The sequence below is a fragment of the Lucilia cuprina genome, chromosome 3 (genome assembly GCF_022045245.1).
Source record: "Lucilia cuprina isolate Lc7/37 chromosome 3, ASM2204524v1, whole genome shotgun sequence".
In the NCBI taxonomy this organism is placed as follows: Eukaryota; Metazoa; Arthropoda; class Insecta; order Diptera; family Calliphoridae; genus Lucilia; species Lucilia cuprina.
The window spans coordinates 701,551-719,321 of NC_060951.1; the positions used below are offsets into that span (position 1 = coordinate 701,551).

The 17,771-nt window shown below is 27.6% G+C and overlaps 1 protein-coding gene across 1 annotated transcript in view; it reads right to left on the minus strand.

The window, feature by feature from the left end:
• LOC111683756 (high affinity cGMP-specific 3',5'-cyclic phosphodiesterase 9A) overlaps window positions 1-17,771 on the minus strand; it is a 110,416-nt gene that overhangs the window by 43,539 nt on the left and 49,106 nt on the right. Inside the window, exon 4 of the mRNA XM_046946022.1 lies at window positions 1,451-3,275. Coding sequence (XP_046801978.1) covers window positions 1,451-3,071 — 1,621 coding nt within the window. The 5' untranslated portion in view covers window positions 3,072-3,275. The remainder of the gene's footprint in view (window positions 1-1,450; window positions 3,276-17,771) is intronic.

Here is a 17,771-nt window from a genome sequence, read left to right on the forward strand (position 1 = left end):
TAGACTAGACTATAGACTAGACTATAGACTAGACTATAGACTAGACTACAGACTAGACCATAGACTAGAATTTAAACTCGACTGTAGACCTGACTAAAGACTAGACTATAGACTAGACTAAAGAAAATAGACTGGACTATAGACTAAACTATAGACTAGACTATGGACTATATTATAGATTAGTCTATAGACTAGACTATACACGAAACCATAGACTAGACTATAGACTAGACTATAGACTAGACTATAGAGGAAACCATAGACTAGACTATAGAATAGACTATAGACTAAACTATAGACTTGACTATAATTTAGTTATCGACTAGACTTTTGCGGTTGTTATAACTCAGACTTTAAATACTTCAAATACAAAACAGAATAATGTAACAGAATAAATGTGTATTCCTGGCAAAATTAATAGAGTGATCATCACCGACCACACATCATTCCATTATTATGATTTTTTCCATTCAAAACGGAATCTATTCGACGTCATTGTATTTTATAGCAAAAAAGCTAATAAATACTAAAAGCACTAAAAATAACAATAATATTTCTGTAGACAATCCATCACTACTGCAAACATGCTAAATACGATAATATTAGGAGGGAACAAAATTCAGATGTTTTAATATACAATTAGAGGTATTAAGGGAGTATAACTAACAAGAGGAAAATTAAAAAACTAAAAAAATGACTTTCGATTTCTGAACTCTAATTAGATTTATGTGTATAAAAATGTAATCTTATTCCTGGGGCTTTCCTAGTACATTTACATTGAAACACATAAATATTTATAAAAAAACACATACATATAAAAACAGCCATAGAAAATAATGCAATATGCAAGAGTATAAAAAACCGTTAAAATGTTTGCTACATATTACGGTTATGAAACTTTAAAACCATAAAATATTGACAGTCATTAAATGAGACACGAAATAAGAATAATTGAGAAAAAATGGAATAGAATTTAAAAATGGAATAGAATTAAAAAATGGATATACAAAATACAACAATTTAACACATTAATTGAAAAGGACTTAAACAACTAAAATGTCCGTGCCACGCCCATTTTCGGGGGAGTGGAAATTTAAGTAAAAAAAAAACAAAATCACTATTGATTTTCCACTAGATTCAAAGCGAAAGACATTAAAAACAAATAATTCCATAAAGTTGTAAATAAAAAAATTACAGTTACGCCCACATTCAGAAGGGGCTGACTCAGCTTTTATACATATTTAATTTTTATATTTTTTTTCTTTGTACAGTTGTATTACAAAAAAAAACATAATTTTCAATACAACCACAACAAATGTCAATTAAAAAATTTTACAACATCAAAAATAGTTTTTAAATAAAAAAAACTTAATAATATTTAACAAACTAATCTACTTTAAAAAATAATTTTACTTAGTTGTAAATAAAACTTCTTAAAATAATTACTTACATAACCAATTCATGCGCTCGGTATATTCGACTTTACGCTTAAGATCCTTAACCAGAGCACGAAAGTCTTCATCGTTGAAATGACACTGTATAATGGTGTTATTTAATTGAACAATACTGTACTCGTTGTTGCCATTGGTTTGTGTTGTTGCACCTCCTATGCCTCCACCCACACCACCACCACCAGCTGCACTATTATTTGTAGTCGTTGTGACAGAACCATTACCTCCAACACCTCCAGCATTTGCGCTTAAATTACGCAAATCTGTACTGCCATAGAGAGCAGGATTACTGTTGCCCAAACTGGCGTCCACATTACCACATGATTTACTTAGTATTAAAGTCTGACGATTGGCTATAGAATTGGCTGCTAATAAATGCTCACCGGCGGCTCCACAACTGCCACGGTGCAAGGGAAATTTTGTGCAATTATTATTTTTTAAAGTAATCTGCAATTGATTACTTAAGGGTTGACCCGGATGAGAGGGTGTACAATCGCTGGCACGACGACGTTTTAGATTCTCATCCCCCGGTATGGGCTGAAGAAATGCCGTACTACTGCGCTGCTGTTGCGGCTGACTAGAAGTTGTAATATTTGCATTGTATATATGATTACCTTTGGTAAGTCTATCCGAGCTTTCACTGCCTGTAACACCAATAACGCCCACACCAACACCTCCGCCACCACCCTCGTCCTCGTTATCTAGTTGTAATAGACGCTCAACACTGCTGCTGGTTGTCTTGCTGCTCATTATGATCAAATGATTGCGTGGTAGCTTGGACGTACCACCCACTGCCCCAGCACTGCTGCGCCTACTACGTCTGCGTCGTATTACGGTGACCTTGTTGCGGCGATCTTCATACAATTGTATTAATAAGTCTTCTAGTAAGAAAGTTGAAGCTGAGGTTGTGGCCGATGTAGAAGATTTGCGACGCACTGTGCCGGTTACCGAATCGTCTTCGAATGAACTCTCCGTTTGGGGCAGGCAACAATAACTACTGGCTATGGAACTGGCTGGTGTAAGACTACGTACTGAGGAAGTGCCACCGGCCGAGCGCAATTTTAAATTCTCACTTTTGGCCAATTCACGTTCGGGATCCACTATCGAGTGTTTGAGTAAGATTTCCTGCAATAAACGTTTCTGCTTGGCCGGACTATAGGGATTTACCAGCTTGAAGTCACCATAGATTTTGGCAAGAAAACGCACGCGCGAAGCAATATAACCGATCTTGCGCAAAAGACGCACATCGGAGTTAATGTGACAACGTGGGGCCGAATTGGCGGTGGTACGTTTCTGTCGTCTCAGACAAGGTGCTCCAACTGCAGGCCCTGCTGCTGCCGCTGAGGAAGAAGATGTAGATGTTGTGCTTGTAGTAGAGGGTCGTGAACGTACCTCGTAGTCGGTGTCACTGCTCGATTCAGAGGGACAACTGAAGCCGTCCTCTTCGTCGTCTTCTAAGGTGGCAGTGTGGGCATGGATTGGTGGGTTATCTAGGGGTAATGTTGAAGCTGCTGCTGTTGCGGCTGTAGCTGCTACTCCTGTCTCCGTGGCAATTTCAGCGACGTTCGTCGTTGTTGGTGGTGGCTGAGGGCTGCTACGGCAGCTACTGTCCTTGTACATTTATGTTTATGGAAAACGTGGGGACGTGTCAAAAGGACAGCGTTTTGCTAAACACACACTCGGCTCAACAGCACCAGCAACAACAACAAACCCGGCTAACGTTTATTTTTCCTCTGTTGTTGTATTATTTTAAATTATTTAGCGAAATTAAATTTCCTCTATAAACTGTCATTTAGTGCACTAGTAAATCTGCCATACATAAGCCTAAAATGATAAACAAATTTCAATTAAATTAAAAATTGTTTTAAAAATGAAAAAATAAGTTTATTTAATAATAAATATTTAAGTGAACAAACAACAACAACACAGTGATGACTGATATTAATAGGAGACAAAAACTAATAATTTAATTTATTTAGCGTTTTATATATTTTTTTTATTATTTTATATAAAATTTCCTGCTTTCCTCTTAAATACTTATTTTTATATTCGTCATACCAAAATTCAATACTCATGACTAAATAAATGCGTTATTAAATATAAAAAAAACAACAAGAACAAAAAAATCCATTTTATTTATACAATTCAATACGTAATAACCGATGATTGAGTATTTTAATTGGTAACAAAAATAAAACATTATTTCGGAATTTCACGTCACAACAAATGTTTGTGATGCAAACAGAAAAGAAGCGAGAGGGAGTGAAAGGGAGTCAGGGATATGACTCAATATTTGTTTTGTTTTTATTTCAGTGCTAATTGATTTATTAGCTAAACACACAAACCTGGCCACAACGACAAAACGGCACAACCACATTGAATTTGTTTTATATGATTTTTTTTTTGTTAAATTTTTACGTTTGCTGAATAATTTAAAGGCAAATATTTTCATTGGACAATTTGCTAAAGCAAATTAATTAAATATTTGTTTTTAGGAAAAAATCTATATCAAAAGAAAAATTCCATTTCCTGGAAAGTAAGGAAAAAAAAAGAATCTTCATTAAATAGTCTTTATGTTATTAGTTAATAGAAGTAGTAAAACAAAATTCTATGGTAGTAAGCAATAATATTCTAATTCAAAAAGTTTACTTTCTACAAAAAAATACGTTTTTATAAAAAGAAAATTATTCAATATATTGTTATTAATAAAATGTTTTTAGTGTATAAGTAGAGTTAGTTTGTTTTAACTTACAACCATTAAGTTATTCTTTAGAATGTTTTCACAAACAAAATAGAACTTTAATTAAAAAATTCTTTAAAAATTTATAAATTATACATTTTCCAGAATTTGAAAAAAGTAGTTTTTTGTAATAATTTGTGTTTAGTTTACAATAACAAACAGTGGAACCTTTGTAAAATAAACTTTAAATGTTTTTCTCAAATCTAAGTCCAGTTTAAGTAAAATTTTCTTGTTAATTAAAGATTTGTCAATACTTTGTTCCTTACTTTTACAATTTGTATTATGGAGGTTTTACTGTTTTATTTTAGGTACTTAGAATTTTTAATAGTTCAAAGGAAAGTGAAACAAAAAAAAATAAATACATATTTATGTTATTTACAGTAAAACGATATTGCAAGAGTACAAATATAATAACCACAAAAGCTGTTAGGAATTATATTGACATTAAAAGCCCTTCACATAAAAATGTGGTTGCAGGACTATAGTGTTTTCGAGTTACATAGCGTTAGCTAAGATGAGAAATAGTATAAATAACTTTACAATATCATTTTATATTTTATATAGATAACAAAATGTTTAGGAATTCTTTTTGCTCAGTTTTGTATATAGTTTTTTAAATTCCTTTAAATTTAGTTCAAACTTTTAGAATTTCAATTAACGTAATCTAACTTTGTTTAAATACAAAGATATTTCACATATTTTATTAACATACATACATATAAAATGTATATATAAACTGCTCAACATTTCCACAAAAATAAAAACAAGTAGATTAACTCTATTTTTGTATTCTTTATTACTCTACAAATAAACTTTAAAAGTGTGTCTTTCTCTATGTGTATATACACACAAACTGCAATGTAGTACGTACACCCATCAATTGTCATTGCTGCATGTCAGTATTGAAATCAATACAATTGCAGCAAAAAAGAAAAAAGAAAAATGAAAACATAAAATTGAAAATACAATTCCATAGATAGACCACAACACCACACATCACACATCATCAATGTAGCTGTCATCACCATCATACACAACACTCCTTTTTAATATTGTCATCCTGGTGTTGCACATCATCACATACATTCGTCCTGTGTACAAATATTGTGTGTAGGTATCGCCATTTAATGTTTCAATATTGTCTACAGTTACACATTTCATAAATATCCATATGATACAAATTCTCTTCAGTTAACTTTTCTTTGAGTGCAAACACCGAAAAAAAATTCTTAAGTAAAATATGAAAATTTCAATAGATACATATGAATAAGAAAATATTCATATATACATATTTTAAATACTTTTCAATTAGATTTTTCAAATTTTGTATTATACCATAATACAACTTGTTTTTTTGCAGTGTAATAATACATTTCTGTAAAATAAAATTGTTTTTACCACAATACTCGTTTTTCTGTTTTTTGAAATATGACAATACATCTGTGTACAATACATAAATACTTTTATTGTTAATGGCAGTCAAAGTGTATGAGAGTGTGTGTGTGTGTGTTTCTGTGTGGAATACAATTCGTTAGTTATTTATGTTAAAAATGTTGGAAAAAAATATCCTTTTACTAAAATTGAAAAATAATATTAAATTTAAAACAGCGAACAACAACAACAAAAAATATAGGAAGATTTTTTTTTTTCACAAGTAAATCAATTTGAGTCAGACAACATATCTACGAATGTAGATAATACACAAATGAACGTAAAATTAATTGCAATTTTTTCATAGTTTACTTAATTTCAACAATTGAATAAATAGAAAAACATAATTTTATAAATTTTAAAAAATTTGTAAAAAACATTACATTTTGACAAACGTTTACATAATGTCAACAATGTATAAAATCATTCTTTTACATAAAGTTTTTCTATGTCAACAATGTTACACATTTTTGTACATTGTATAGTCTTATAATAAAAATTACTTTTTGACAATTATTTACATAATGTCAACAATGTAAAAAATACCATAAAATCATTGGTTTTTTGTTAGCAATGTAAACAATAAGTAAATTACATAAAAACACAATTTTGTATTTAATTTGTACATTTTTATTATTAAAATTACTTTTTGGTAACTTTTTTACATAATGTCCAGAAAGTAAATTATGTAAAAATCTTATAATCATCATTTTTTTATAAAATTTTTAAACTTTTTTATAAATTTAACATTTTTGGAATTATTTACATAATGTCAATAATGTAAACAATTAAAATATATTGTTTCTTTCATTATTTATTAGCTTATTTGTCAATACATCTCATTTAGAAACAAAAATTTATTTATTTACATTATGTCAATAATGTAAACAATAAGAAATGTGATATACAAAGACAATTTTTTACATGACTTTTAAAGTTTTATAATAAAAAAAATAAAAGTTTTATAATAAAAAATAAAAAAATTACTTTTGGGCAATTGTTTACATAATGTCAACAATGTAAATTATGTAAAAAACTTGATAAAAATTATAAAAAAAAACATAATTTTCTTTGCAAATATTAATGTTTTGTCATAAAAATTACTTTTTGGCAATTGTTTACATAATGTTAAAAATTTAAATTATTTAAAAATATTAAAAAAGTCATTACTTTTCATACCGTTTTTAAACTTTTTAATAGTTACACGAAATCATACAAAAGACCTAATTTCATAGAAATTTTATTTAAAATTAAATTTTCTTAAAATCGTATTTTATGGAACTTGTTGTCATTATTATTCTACAATGTATCCAAACTCCAAGTAATACTCTTGATTATACTGCCACATGTTAATATTAAATTTTTAGCTAGAATTTTTTTTTGTATAATTTACATTTTGTAAAACATAAGAAAGATCAAAGAAAATGTTAATTTTTTTTGTTTACTTTATCGACAAAACGCAAATCTCATTTATTTAACTCTCATTGCGAATATGAAATAAATTTTAATAAATTATGATTTAAAATACTAAAAGCTGATATTATCTCAAACACAAAAATCTAATTTATTTTTAATTACATTTCCAAGTACAAGTGTAAGTACTCTTATGAATATGTATAGATGTTAGGATGTATGTATATATGTAGGTAAATCACACTTATATTGATTAAAAATCAAGTTAAAAATAAATTAATGTTTTCATTTTCTTCTTTGACGCTCTCATTAAAACATGAAATTATTACTGTTTAAATATTATTTTTGAGACTTTTAGTTAAACTGTTATATAAGAAGAAAAAATTTAAGAAACTAAACTGTAATAATAATCATTATCACCATGGCTGCTCAATCTAATTAACTAACTTTATAATAAAGCTTTACAATTTTTAACAAAAAAAAAGAACACAACAACAATGACACCTCCCTGTCATTATGTATCTCTTCCCTAAAATCTAAATCTAAGAAAAACCAAAATTGTGTAAATTAATATGTAGGAGTATGAATAGATGTAGTAAGATATTAAATTGGTTTTTGTTAAATTAATGAATGAATGAATGAATGAATGAATGAATGAATGAAAAGATGAACACATTAAGATCACAACATTTTTGATAAGAACAAAATACCACAAAGTAAATGTGTGTATGTGTCTTGTAAACAAAGTAAAAATCTTGGTAATAATTTTACAATCATGTTAAATACCACCTTAAAAATTGAAATTGTTAATTAGTTTTTTTTCTCTCTCTCTCTCCTTTACTCCTATCATATACATATTTGTGTTGGTTTTGTAACTTTTATAGTATTTATTCCATACACATATAAACTTGTATTACTCTTGGCTTCATTAGTATGAATATGAAGGCATTTGGTTGGAATCTTTTGAAAAAAAAAAACGAAAACTTCAAACGTCGTAACCTTCTTCAAAACGACACTTGAAGTAGTAGGCAAAAAGTATTGAGGCAGTACTTCTCTTTCTTTTATTTGCTGTAAATATCAAGTGTAGATGAAATTAGGTTAAAAGCAATTATTAAGTTTATAATTTTATTTTCTATTTTTCTAGGTAAGAAAATATTAAGAAATATTTAAGAAAAATTCTTATTATTTATTATACAACATAAAGGTTTTACACATTTCTATAGCATTTGAAAATATTTTATTTTGAGTAAATTTCTTTTTTCATAAATTTTAGGAAATATTTAAATTTAATTTATTTTTAAAAGTTAAGTTAAAGTTTTTGTGGAACAAATTCTTAGAAAAGATAGGGTCTAATTAAAGTTTGTTTAAAACTAAATTAAACAAGGAAAAATAAAGTCAATGGTATAAATATTATGTAATTATTGAACTTTATGCAATTTTTAAAGCAAACTTTATATGTGTCCATCTTATGCTTAAAAATATCGTCAATAACATTAAGACTTATACAAAACTATGTTGAGCCGAAATAAACTAGAGATATAACGTTACGATACAATTGTATGGATGTTAGGAGAAATATTGGAAGTAATAGATTTTGCGACCTTAGGAGAGCCCACAAGTTTTACATGGATACACCGACGGACAAACAGTCATTTGGACGGACGGACAAACAGACGGAAGGAGGGACATAGTTTGGATTTTACTTAAATTTTAATTGAAAATTGAAACTTTCTATTTTCTATTTTTATAAAATTTAATAATTTCAAATACCAAATTTCTTAGCTGCATCATAGTTATATAAAACTAATTTTTATTATTTATAAAAAAAATTGTGTTTATTTTAAATTTTATCCAAAGATGATTTCATACTAAGCTCTTATATTTTATATTCTTATTGAAATTCCTATTTTTTTTCCACAACAAAAATATTTTTGCATTTATTTTATTTTTTTTCGTTGCAAATTTCTGTATTTTTATTACCTAATTTCCAAGTATATTGCGGACAATAAAATTTTCTAATTGTATACACAAACAAACAACAATAACAAAGCTACTTTGATATTTATACACAAATGAACATTTATTTTTTACACATAAACATAAAAATTACTATTTCGTATTCGTCGTTCTTACAGTATATCTCCCCTAACGCCATCTTTGCAATATTAGTATGTAAAAAAACGAAAATACATACACACACATTAAAAACTACTCTTTAAAATACAACTACATGTATAAGCTTTTAAACTACTAACGTACACAAATATACATAAATGTGTTTGTATTATAGTGTTAGAATATTTAAAATTTTGACACAATTTTCGAATGTGTTTGTTAGTAAAAGAGAAAAAAATGAAGAAAGAAAAAGAAAGAAGTAAAAAACTAACGGAAAACCTATAAAACATCTAGCAGTAAAGGAAATTTATATAGACTGCTCTCTTGCATTTACATTTAACACTCATACATACCGACAAAAGCTATAATATAAAAGATGTTTATATTATTCCTGCAGTTCGGAAAGTAGTGGTTTGTTCCATAACTGTAGCCCCAAGTTTTTTTAAATAACTTATATTCCCATTTAGGCTATTGATTAACTACTCTATGCATTACTTAGGGCCAAAAGCTAGGAACTATTAAAGTGAAAATTAACCAATATCTTGGCGTCCAAAAATATTTTGAAAAAGTTTTTGCAGATACTTTGACTCCTTGTAAAGTATCTAAGAAATATCTGTCTTTGTGTACTATGGTTAATTTTCATATTTACTACGTCATTGCATATAAAGTGCATATGAAGAATTCACAGTAGTATTCTCTAAAAACCAGTGCATATTTATTTTTATATACCCTAAACGGCCAAAGTTGATATGGTTATGGGTTTGTGCTGATGTTTCTAACACCCAGAAATATTGATCATACATTGTTTATGCATTTGTGTTGATGTTTCTAACTTCCTTACAACTATTTAGTAATCACTTACTGAATCGATTTAGCTGTGTCAGCACGTCTGTCCATCTTTCTATTTGTCTGTTTGTCAGTCTGTATGTCTGCCTGTCTGTCTGTCAGTCAGTCTGTATGTCTGTCCGCCTGTCTGTATGTATGTCTGTCTGTCTGTCTGTCTGTCTGTCCGCCTGTCTGTATGTATGTCTGTCTGTCTGTCTGTCTGTCTGTCTGTCTGCCTCTTCATCTGTCGGTTTATCTCTCCGACTGTCTGTCTCCCCATCTGTGTGTCCATGTAGAACTTGGTGCACGCTGCAAGTCGCAATTTTCAAGATAATAGGACGCTTGAGCTCATAATTATGTTAAATGTTCTATTCCGTCAAAACTTAGCTACACATACAAACGATTTATTTAACGATCAGGACCTACTAACGAACGACACCAGATTCCACACAAAGTCTCCTTCAGGAAGGCCAATAATTCAAAATGAAATTTTGCAGAAATAACTTTCTTATAAACCTAAATTTCTCCACCAACATATGTAGGAAAAGGATCATGTATATCCTTTTCCCTTTCCATTTTTTCATAAACAAAATCGTTTTGTTTATGAAAATAAACAACTTAGGTGTTTTATTATTAAAACAACTTCACGGTTGTAGTAGTTGTACAGTTCGACCATGACCAACGAAACATGCTTACTTGTTTCTTATTTATAATGTAAAATTTTTAGTATTTATGGTATTTTACTGCTTTGTTGTTCTGGCATTTGTTTTTTTAATATTTATGGAATGTGTATGTGAGTGTGTGATTTTTGCAATTTAAACACATATTTGCACAAATTTATTGAATTAATTTGTTATAGGATTTTATTGAAATCCCTCTTAAGGGGGTAATAAACGATTCTCTTCTATTCTGTATGTATGTTTATATGAATATCTCTGCCGCATAAATTAAATTTGTAATTAGTTTAGATTTTAGTTTGAGGTTTTTCTTTTTTTTTTTGTGTGTTCTGCATTTACATCTCTTATCAAATTTCTAGTTGTCATGGCTAAAGCTACTTGTTTAACTAAAATAATGAACAGTTTTAGAATAATTTCAAAATTTATAATTATATAAAGCTTAAAAGGGGATAATGAAAAAAGGCAACTTAAAGTATAATATTTTTTTAATAAAAATTAGAACTGTGAAATAAAACTTTGTGTTAAGTGTTAAAATCTTTTGCCTTTCTTTAGGGTTTACTTGGTTTATTAAACATAAAATAACATAAATATGTTTTTTTATGTTATCATATTCATATTACATATTTTCCTGGGAAAATGACACATTTTACCTTTTTTATGCGTTAAACTAGTAATATGAACCACAAAATTTATATTATGATTTTTATTTATATATATTTTCTTGCTCGCTGTTAAGAAATTTGATTATAATAGTAAACATTCAACTATATTTAATGGTGAAAAAATAAACATGATCTAGTTTCGTTGTATTTCATTATTTCTATTTCTTTTTTCTCTTTCTAATGAAATACAGCCAGTCATTGTTTAATTTTATCATATTTTCCCTTAACATTAATATAATAAAAACAGATTTCTTGTAATATATTTTTTTCTTTTGGCGTTTTCTTTAATAACTAGAGAAGCAAAAGGGGATTCGTATATGTGTAACATATTTTTACATTTGTATACATTTCATATAAATTTCCGTTTCCGGTTAAATACGTTTTTTTTTTTGCTTTCTTGGCCAAGTTATTATTGTTTATGCATAATTTTTTTTTTTTTTTTTTTGGTTTATTTTGATTGTAATAAAAATATACACATGACTATCACTTACTGTTTGTTAGAAAGAAATATAAACATTTATTAAGTTTGTCACTTAGTTATGGAAAATTACCAACAGGAAAATTTATATTAAGAATAACAGAAACTAAAACCAATTTAAAGGAAATACTTTATATATATTAAAGTTTCTCTAGGACATATTATATGTTGTTTCTTCTATTTAATATGTTTATTGAGTACTTTGCTATTTTTACAAATATTATTATATAAACTTATGAAAACAAACCATAATCATTACAAACCAATCATGCATTAGATTTAACCTACTTAACAACCCACCCACTTGCCTATCATCAACAACCATCAATCCATCATATTCATAGATAAATTATAAGAAAATTATTTTTATTTGCTATAGAGAAAAAAATATAAAGTTTTAATACATGTGTTTGTTGGTACCAAAGACTTGACGAGGAGCTAGTTAGCTGCCTTGACAACACGTGTATCAAATTATTTTAAACAGAAATAAATAATAAATTAAATATTAAAACAAAAAATTGTTAGAGAGTTCGTCGTCTTAGTCTCTGGCATACATCAGTTAACAAGACATGAAATTGGATAATTAATGTATAGATTGCATGTATGATTTTAAATTTAAGTAAAAAAATAATTTTTATTAACAAATATGATTAAATTTCAATTAAACAAAATATCTGCTTACTTTGAAAACCTTTTTTTATTTAAATTTAAAAATTAAAGCCAGTCGTAAGAAAGCTCTTTGCCTAACAGTGTTCTAAAGCCATTTAGTGGTTTGAGTTCAGTAGTCTCTATGTCTTACAGTTCATTGAGTAAAATTTTGATAAAAAATCCAAAAAAAGAACAAAATTGCTGAACATTTCAGAAAAACTTTTACTTTTACTCTCTTTTGTAGTATTAAAACATTAAAAATATTTAAATTTTTTAAATAACGCCATCGAGAAAATGTATAAAATTTTAAACAAAAAATCTTTTAATATTTTTAAGAATTTACAAATTCCCCTGTCTAAGTGTCAGAAACTTAACTATTTCATATTTACAGCTTAAATAGAAAAATCTTCTCCCTTCTCTTTTAGCATAAAAATGTTCAAAAAAAGGTATGTAAATTAGGTTGTCCCATAGACCACATTTTACTAAGAATAGCTCTTAAGTAGAGCGAATTAAGTAATATACTCATAAGGGAAAAAAAAACTTATTTTTACTTAAAAGAAATCCTATTTTTACTTAAAAGAATTCCCCTTAATCAGTTCAAAATAATTGAACTTTTGAGAACCATATTGAAAATATTTCTAAAAAAATTTTTAAACGTATTCTACAGATATCAAAGTTTTTATTGCTTGATTTCTTTAGATTTGTTTATTTTTCTTAAGTTTAGAACATTTATACATATAAAGCTATTGAGTGATTTGATTCTTAAAAAGGCAGTTCCTCCGAACACTCTAATGTACGTATATAAAAACATAGTTTAACAAATTTTAAGCTCAGCGGGGGAATAATTTAGTTTTTTTTTTGTCATTTTGTCAGCGTCGCCAACTAAAGCACGTAAATAAAAAGATACATATGATATTTTAGTTGTAATAACGGTTTTGTGTTAGTTTTCAAGCTCCCTGCAGTTTTAAGCCCCAGACCCAGAAAAGTCAAACTTTACTTTAGACGCCCCAAGTAATCTATAGGGAAGTTATTTAAAACCTTTAAAAAGTAGTCTGCTTTCACTAAATAAGGACACAAAGGACTGAACACCTAGTTAGTTCGGTAAAATCACAGCCTTCTCAAATTTACATGATAACATCTACAACTACTATTAGAAAATTTACATATACATGTGAAATTGTTTTGTGCGACACAACCACATTGAAATTGAAAAAAAAAGAAATTAAAAAACTTACACAAATACGAAAATGAAAACGATGTATTTTTAGCTAAAGGGCTGTTTCTCGCATACAATCATACAATATGCTCACTCATTCACCCATACTTTGACAAAAAAAATATTTTTGCTGTTTTTGGTTTATAGTTTTGAATGTATAGGTGTATGTGTTTAACTATTTGCCTGTCATATTTTGTGCAAATGAAAGAATAGTTAGTTAGTTAAGACTAGAGAGGAAGAAGAGGGAACGTGCATAAACCATCAACCAGAATAACTAACAATAACGGTAGATATGAAAAAATAATAAAAAACTACTTTTCAAAAACTGTTTTCATTCATGGCTTATTGTAGTAGTTGTTGTTGCTATTTGTTTGGTTTTTGCAAAATTTTTAACAATATAGCGATGTGTATGTATGAGTGTGTGTGTGTATTCACTCATATATGTATATACATGCAACAAAAACATAAAAAATAATAAGAGGGAAAACTTTTGCCACAAAGTCACTCACTGTTTTGAGGTTTAAAAGTATTGATTGTTTACCCTCAATTGCTGTTGTAGTTGTTGCGAAATTTTGTTGCTATTGCCAGTTGTTATTGTTGCATATAAAGTGAACATATTGTTATGGCAGGTAGTAAAAGATTGATGCATAAATGAAATTTTTTCTTTAAAGAATAGAGGAAACAAATATGTACAGGGTATTTTTGAAAGTTATTTATATAATTTCCTTTTTTATAGAATTCATTCATTTTATTTTAACACCCTGTTTTGTTAAAATAAACTTTTGCCTTTCACAAAAATTCCTTTATTTACTAACAATTGCGGTTCTTTTAGTTCTACAAAAACCAATGCCTAGTGTATTTTCATTTTCATTTACTATTTTTATTTTCTTTCAAGATTCTTAAGTAATTCATAGGAAAAAAAACCCTTCAAAAAGGTCTATAAGTTATAAAAATTCTATTTAATGATTAAACTTGAAGCGTTTTCCTTTTCTAACATGACTTGACCTGTTTCTGTTTCTATTTCTCTGGCAAAAAGTAAATACTCTCATCTTTGTTGTTTTAAATAATAAATACTTTTTGTTATTGCATGTTAAGTGAAGAAGAAATACCAATCAATAAAGTAAACAATTTTCGAAAAAAATAAGGTGTAATTTAGTTATGAAGACAAAAATAAATACAAAATTTCCAATTTCAATATTTAAGCTAACAATAAAGTCCTTTTGCTACCAAGCCTTTAGACAACTAACAAATATTTTACATTTATACACTCTAGAACTTAAAGATCATCTTTAAATAAACTTTTTTTTAATTTTTCTTTAACAATGTAGTTTTTGTGTTTGAGGCCAAAAAAAACTTTTAAAGTTTACACAGCAGACGTTTAGAAACTAATTCATAAAATTTTATCATAGGTTTATAAATCAAATTTTCATACAAAATTTGTTCTATAAATCTTTCATGAATGTTTATGAATAACATATATACATTGTTTGTATTTCTCTAAAATAACAAGATATATATCAACTTTATACAAATGCTTTATATCAGTGGTGGGCTCATAGAGAACATTTGGCTTCTTCTTGTATGTCTTCTAAAAATATTAGTTTGATCTTGATTAAAAAAAATTAAAATGTAATCTATGTTTTAAATTGTTGTTTATTATTATCGTAACTTGGTGTCTTTGTATGCCAATCACTGGTTTACTTGTACCTGCTTGCTCATGCTTACTTTTTGACATGTTCACTTTTAATTTGATTATTTTCTTTTTGGAAAAACTTCATTGTTATTAGAGAGATAGTAATCCTTTGAAATTTTATTTAGACATTTTGTCACTATTTGCATGATAAGCTTTTCATAAATATTTATTAATTTAATTCTAAAATTTTAAAGTAAAAAGTTAGCTTTGCAAAAAATTCTAATAAATTATTAAATAATTATCTCTTATTAAAGCTATTTAAATCCCCAAAAAAAAAGTTTTGACATAATTCTGCCCAAAAGATCACAATCAATTATTTTACACAACAACTTCTTAAACGCATGCAAAACTTTCAACGGGGGGGGGGAGATACTTTGGTATAACCATTTATTATAATAAACTTCTTTATTTGCCAAAAACACACAAAAAAGGTTTATAAGAACTTTTAATAAGCTTAACTTTGTATAAGAAATTTGTTTTAGTTGTAGTTTGAATTAATATTGTTGTTGTTGTCATTATGATTGATAACCAGCTGGAAAGGTTGTAGTGTTTTGTTAACACTTCAATAGTTGTGTATGTGTGTGTGAAAATTAAATTCAGTTAAGAGTTGTCTGCAAGAAAATTATCTATAAATATTTGTTTTCATCTTAACATTGTAATACATCATATAGTGACGTATTTGAGAGATAAGAAGTAAAATAAAAAATTACAAAAGAAACGTAGTGTTAACACTAGATATGTCAGGTGTAACACAAGGGAATAAAAGAATTGTTTTTTTTTTCTATGTGGGTGTTTACAGTTCACACATGTTTTTTTCTCAATTTTAGGAAAAAAAAAAGAATTATAACTAACAATTGTAACGAAAGCTTAGGGCAAATATAAAAAAGAAATCATCATTCATCATCTGTGTGATATTTGTAAATAATGATACCCGGAGGAGACAGCGTCCATAATGTTTATTGCCGGTGATAAATCACATTTGACAAAGATCAAAAAAAGAAAATGAAATTGTAACACTTATTTGCTTTAGTTATATTTTTAAACATTTGTCTAAACAAAAGTTTATAAAGAAGAAGATTATTTTTTTTAATTTAAAACCCTCCTCTTCCATTTCTGATATAATTGTTTTTCTTACTTTAACAATATATTTCCTTTATTTCACATTGTTATTTCATTCTGGTCAAAGTTCAAATGTTACATTAATTACGATTTATTACATTATTTATTTGTTAAATCAAGACAACACAAAATTAAATGATTGGTTTGTAAATACTCTGCTAAAACACTATATACAACATATTGTTTCTCTCTCTATCTCACACACACTCATACTCACTCTTCTTCTTTACTGACAGCTTAAATGGTGGTAAATTGTCTGGTAATCCTTAAAGTAATACAAACACCATTAATTTGTCTTAATGCCAGAGTATACACTCACTTAAACATGCTGTTTGATTCTCTGCTTATTTTATATTGTAAAAGAAATACCACATGTATTCTTATACTTTAACACACACTTATACTTATAAACAGTACTTCTAAACAAACGGAAACGGATATAGCTGTAGATACACATCATATTTGTTACGTCTAATGCATAAATATTTGGACATTGCTGCTAGTTACTGCATATAAAGTAAACATTTGCAGAATTGTAAAATTGTAAATTTTTACATTTTGTGGAGGAGTTAAGTTCCACAGAGGGGAAGGCAAATAATTTAAAACAAGTGAAATAATGTTCAAACAAAATAGTTGTCTATAGTATACTAACTTTCCTTAGAAATACACACATTTACTAACATATAGTAATACTTTTATGTATTTAATTTATACCAGCAAACATTAAAAATTAAATTATGTATAAAAAATTTTGTTTGTATTAAGGCAAATGTTACCTGGGTTATGGTATTTGTTATATACTACATGGTGTTTAGTTATGGATTTAAAGTGTAAAATAAACTACAATTTTATATACTACATACATATGTATTTAGCACTGCTCTCTTCCTTTCTTAATTTTTCACAATATATATTAGTATATTAGGGTGTCTATATTAGGGTGTATACCTATAATTTTAAATAATTAAAAAACAAGAAAACAGTTATAACTCTTGTTCTACATGACTAAGTATACTTTCCTCTAAAAGAAAATTATTATACATAGAAAGTGATACCCCCTAATATAAATCTGTCATATGTTCAAATAATTAATAGTAAAACATGTGTATACCAAGCAGTTCTAGTTGTGTTCTAGTTTTGTTCTAATTTTGTTCTAGTTCTGTGTTAGTTCTGTTCTAGTTCTGATCTAGTTGTTTTCTAGATCTGTTTTAGTTCTGTTCTAGTTCTGTTCTAGTTCTGTTCTAGTTCTGTTCTAGTTCTGTTCTAGTTCTGTTCTAGTTCTGTTCTAGTTCTGTTCTAGTTC